This window comes from Merops nubicus, unplaced genomic scaffold (genome assembly GCF_000691845.1).
Source record: "Merops nubicus isolate BGI_N331 unplaced genomic scaffold, ASM69184v1 scaffold38364, whole genome shotgun sequence".
NCBI lineage: Eukaryota > Metazoa > Chordata > Aves > Coraciiformes > Meropidae > Merops > Merops nubicus.
In genome coordinates this window covers 443-5,550 of record NW_008605588.1, presented here as the reverse complement: position 1 = coordinate 5,550, position 5,108 = coordinate 443, and the positions used below count along the sequence as shown (strand labels likewise).

The following is a 5,108-nucleotide window of genomic DNA, read 5'->3' as shown; positions in this document are numbered from 1 at the left end:
TGGGTTGGAGGGGACCTCAAAGATCAGCTAGTTCCAACCCCCCTGCCCTGGGCAGGGACACCTCCCACTAGAGCAGGTTTGCCCAGAATGAGATTTGTTTGCTCCACAGCACTCAAGGAGCAGCAGCAATTGAGGGAGGGGATCCTGCCCCTCTGGGGAGACCCCCCTGCAGTGCTGGGGCAGCTCTGGAGTCCTCAGCACAGCAGAGCCAGGGACCTGCTGGAGTGGGGCCAGAGGAGCCTCTTCCAACCCAAACCACTCTGGGATTCTGTGATTTGTTTGCTTCACAGTGCTCAAGGAACAGCAAAGAAACAGGTAAAGATCTGGGGAGAGATTCCCCTCTGCTCTGAACCACCTCAGGGTTATCTGGCAGGGGATGAGGAGCAGCAGGACACAACCAGGCAGGAAAGACCTTTCTCCTGGTTTTCTCTCAAGGCCTGGCCAACCAAGGAGATCCCCACCAGGTGCCCCTCCTTTAGAGGGAACATCAGATGTCCTGCCTCTAGAGTCAACAGCATAAAGGTTGGCTCTGCCTGGAGTGTTTTGGGGGGTTTGTCTTGGTGTTGGATGTACTATGTTGGGTTTTTAGTTACTGGGAGGACTCCTTGACTGTCTGCTACAAGTAGAGTTCCTAGTGATGGTGAGACAACCTCACAACCAGGACAGGAACAGGATCAGGTATGTCATGATGCTGCTTCTTGGCAATTCCCCTGGGACTGGAGTTGGGCTAATGACCTGGCTTGTTCCTTCCTGGTCTGTGACTCAGCTCACTCCTTCCTTTGCCTTGCCATATTCTGTGAGAATCAGACCCTAACTTCATCCTGGCCAAAGGGTCTCTGTTACTGGGAGGCACTGGTGTGGCTATGGGAGCAACCCTTCCCTCTCCCTGGAGGGTCAAAGAATGGATGGGTGTTAAAGGAGTCAAGAGAGCAAAAGTCTAGAGAGACCAGACAGAGTTGGACTGGTTTGGGGTCACCCTCCAAAGGAGCAAAGCTGTGGGTGATGACAGCCAAGGAGTCTGTGGAGCCCTCAGACCTGTGACCTGTTTCTTCACCTGGGTATCCCCTGGAAGGTGGGTGGCAACATATGAGATGTTCCTCTGGCCCCTATGGCTCTTGAACAACTCCTGCATCCTAGAAACATCATAGAATTATAGACTGGTTCGGATGGGAAGGGACCTTTTAAAGGTCTAGTCCAGCCCCACCCAACCTGACCATCAGCATTTCCAGGGATGGGGCAGCCACCACCTCTCTGGGCAGCCTGGGACAGGGGCTCAACACCCTCAGCATCCAAAATTCCTTCCTTCTCTCTAGTCTCAATCTCCCTTTTGAGCTTAAAACAGGACAGAGCCAAAATGAGGGGGAAGTGGGCGACGTTCCAAGGGAGGGATCCTCTGTAATCCCCCTGGCTGGGAGAGCATTATCCCCAGCCAGCCCTCATGGGCTGTGTGTTGGGATTTTTACACATGAAGCTGTGCTCAGACCAGATCTGCCCTCCCTGATGTCACCTCCTGAGGCCACCAGAGGGGCTGTAAATCACTCACCACATCGAATGACCTAAATATTCATCGTAGTAGTAGAGCAGCTCAAAGGAATCAATCTGTAGGGGAAAGAGATGGAGAGGGCAAGAGGGAACAGGATTTTATCATCTAAGAACAAGCAATTAAAATGTTCTCTGAGGGCTTGTCTACAGCATGGCCTCTTTACCAGGGTCTCTGGCTTCAGGTTCTTGATGATGGGGTTCTCTCTCACAGAGAGGTGATGCTGGTAGCCACTGAAAATCAGGCGATGGTTGACGCTGTCCCCCACCAGGTGGATGCTGGCCCCCATGACAAACATGATGATGCTGACGTAGACCATGGATCTGGGCAAGGTCTTGGGGGATCTCTCGATGAGCTGAAAGACCACAGAGAGGTGTGGAGCAGCCAGGAGGTACCACCAGAGGCACCTGAGAGGTTCTGCCCTCGCCAGCTGGATGGGGTTGGTGGAAATCATGAAGCCCTAAGTGAGAGGCCTGCAGAAAGCTGCAGGTTTCCACCAACCTGTGTGGCTTTTGAGCACGTTCATTCCTCTTTGCAGCAATAAAATCATGGGGTTTTTTTTCCCCCCCTTGTTAAACCTTTCTGCAAAGCAGCACCCTTAACCTGAGCCAACACCTCGAGTGAATCACTGATCCAGAACTTCCAACAGAGCACTCCACGGGAGTCCTTCCCCAAATGGGACCAAAACAGATGAATGAGGAACAAAAAGGCAGCAGCTTTCTCAGCAGAGGGGATCTGCAGGGCTGGCTGTGCCCTCCAGTGGTGGCAGAGCCTCCAGCAGCAGCCCTCTGAGCACACAGGCTTCCCTCCCTCCTTTATAATTCTCTGCTGGGTGATTCTCAGAGAATCTTGCTGAATTTTTGGAGGTTATTTTTTGCCTGTCTTCCCAAGGGAGTCAGACTTCCCTCTCTGTGTGTTTGCTCCTGAAGAGGAAGTTGCTTTTAAACCCCTCTCTAGAAATATCTAATTGCCAGCAAAACTGGTCGAGGCAACCTCTGGAAGAGCAGGTTTAGGGAAGAGCTCTCCCTGGAGCATCTCCTGCTCTGGGTGGAGGCAGGACGCCAGGCTGGCAACCTCAAAAAAACATTAATCCCTGCTCAGGAGGTTCAGGCTTTGGAGAGGAGGCCAAATTGGGCTGGGGAGCTGTGGGTCAGGGGCCACACGGCAGCCCAGCCCCAGGATCAGCTGGAGCCACCTTCACCTCCCCTCTCCCTGCTGCCAAATCAGCTTTGCAGCCCTTCATAAATACTGAAAAGCTCCTTATTTGTGTTTAATTTTGAGGCTTAACTTCCCCTTTCTCTGTAACTTGCTGGATGAACATCAGAGGAGGAGGAGGAGAGCAGAAGGTCCAGGAGAGCTCTCAGCTGATGGAAAATTGAAAATCTCCCTGACAGACTCAGGAGAGAGAGAGAGAATCATTTACATCTCAGGCTGTAATTCAATTTCTAGTTAATGAAGGTTAAAATATATTTGTAATTGCTTTTTCCCCATCTTCTGGCTGCTGAGGATTTAATAGAAGGAGATTTCTAATGATAGTTTTTAACCTCATAACTGGTTTACATGATCCAGTGGCTGGCAGCAAGATAAATTCAAGCTAAAGACACAATTCTGAGGTTGAATTAAGCTCTGAACAATTTAGAAAATCTACTAGAGTCTAATTCTAGCTGTCCCAAAAGGTCTTTTAAGTCATGGATGGATGTTGCCTTAAATATACACTTTGGCTCATCCAGGGAGAAGAGTTTTGACTCCTCCTGACACCGGAGTTCTCAAGGGACACCAATTTCTTACTACATGCAGGAAATTGAGTTGTATGAAGCTGGTCACTGGCTGCTCTTAAAAATCTGGCATCACAAATTCTTCCTGCAGGGGCAAACCTCTGATGGGTCTGTGAATAACCCATGTTTGCTCCACAAGTTCCTAACAAAAACTGTCTTCTGCCCTGTCTTTACAACTGGGAATATTAAAACCAAAAGAAAAAGGAGCACTTGCACCCCAAGGTTCACCTTGAGCAGAAGAAAGGGAGTGATGACGTTGTAAGCCATGTGGAAATAATCTCCAGCACTGGGTTTGTTCAGAGGAAACCACTCCAAAGGTAGGATTATCTGAGGGGGAAAATGCACAGCAGTGAGACAAGGAGTTGTTTGGGTTGGAAGAGACCTTGCAGGTCATGGAGTCCAACCATCACCCCAGCCCTGCCAGGTCCCCACTGCCCCGTGTCCCTCACACCACATCTCCACGGCTTGGAAACCCCTCCAGGGGTGGGGACTCCACCACTGCCCTGGGCAGCCTGGCACAGCCCTGGGCAACCCTCCAGGGGAACAAATTGTTCCTCAGCTCCAACCTCAACCTCCCCTGGGGCAACTTGAGGCTGTTCCCTCTTGTCCTGTCCCTTGTTCCCTGGGAGCAGAGCCCGACCCCCCCCTGGCTCCAGGCTCCTGTCCGGAGCTGTGCAGAGCCAGAAGGTCTCCCCTGAGCCTCCTTTGCTCCAGGCTCAGCACCCCCAGCTCCCTCAGCTGCTCTTCCCCACACTTGGGCTCTAGACCCTTCCCCAGCAGCTTCGTTGCCCTTCTCTGGCCACGCTCCAGCCCCTCAAGGTCCTTGTTGTCCTGAGGGGCCCAAACCCGACCCCAGGACTCGAGGTGTGGATATTCTCACCACCCAGCCTGTGATTCCAGCCCCATCATGAGCTGAAGGACAGGGAAGACCCTTGCTGTGGACTGTGCTGCTTGCTGGTTGACATGGAACAGGTTTCTCAGATACGTTCTCCGTGATTGGAGCAACACACGTGGTACCAGTTACACCAGTACATGGCAGTGGTTCTCCTCTCAAAGACAGCTCCTCAAGGGCATTCCTTTGGTGTAGAAAACACCCCTGGGTCTACAGGGGAACAACTATGGCTCTGCCCTCCCTGTCCTCTCGGCTCTAATGATGCTGATTGCAAGCAAGGAGAGGTGGTCGCTGCCCCATCCCTGGCACCATCCCAGGTGAGATTGGCCGGGGCTCTGAGCACCCTGCTCTAGCTGCAGATGTCCCTGTCCCTGCAGGGGGGTGGGACTGGGTGACTTTCCAAGGTCTCTTCCCACCCACAGCAGTCCATGACTCTGAAGCAGTGGCCCTGCCCCTGCCACACTCACCATTGCAATGGGACGCCCAAAATCCAGCACCCAGTTCTGCAGGGTGAAGTAGAACCACAGGTCCAGGTGAAAGGGGGAGGTCTTGGAGGTGTCCTCACTCTTGACTGCTCCATGCCTGGAGATGACAGAAGTGACAGTGTCAGCCCAAAGTCCCACAACAGGTTTCTGAGGAGTCAGGGAGCTGGCTCCAGGTCTGTCAGCAGCCACACCCTGAGCTGCTGGAGCATCTCTGGGCTTTGGGATCTGTGGAATAACAGCAAAGGAGAGAGAGAGAGGCCAAGGAGAGGAGGAGGAGGAGGCAGCAGTGAGGAAGGCAAAGCGTGGTTAATAAAACCTGGCAGGTCCCTGGCAGGCTCTTCCTGGCTGAGAAGTGAGCACAAAAGCAAGAGGAAAAGCTCAAGTGCTGAATTAAGTGCCACTATTTTTAACTTTTG

At 52.4% G+C, this 5,108-nt stretch overlaps 1 protein-coding gene across 1 annotated transcript in view; it reads right to left on the bottom strand.

Moving 5' to 3' along the window:
- The window catches only part of CLN6 (ceroid-lipofuscinosis, neuronal 6, late infantile, variant), a gene marked incomplete at its 5' end in the record, with an annotated part of 7,285 nt that extends 2,496 nt beyond the window's left edge, over window positions 1-4,789 (bottom strand). Inside the window, 4 exons of the mRNA XM_008939374.1 lie at window positions 1,544-1,599; window positions 1,707-1,895; window positions 3,544-3,642; window positions 4,675-4,789. Of these exons, the coding sequence (XP_008937622.1) occupies window positions 1,544-1,599; window positions 1,707-1,895; window positions 3,544-3,642; window positions 4,675-4,789 (459 nt within the window). The remainder of the gene's footprint in view (window positions 1-1,543; window positions 1,600-1,706; window positions 1,896-3,543; window positions 3,643-4,674) is intronic.
- Window positions 4,790-5,108: the final 319 nt, after the last annotated feature.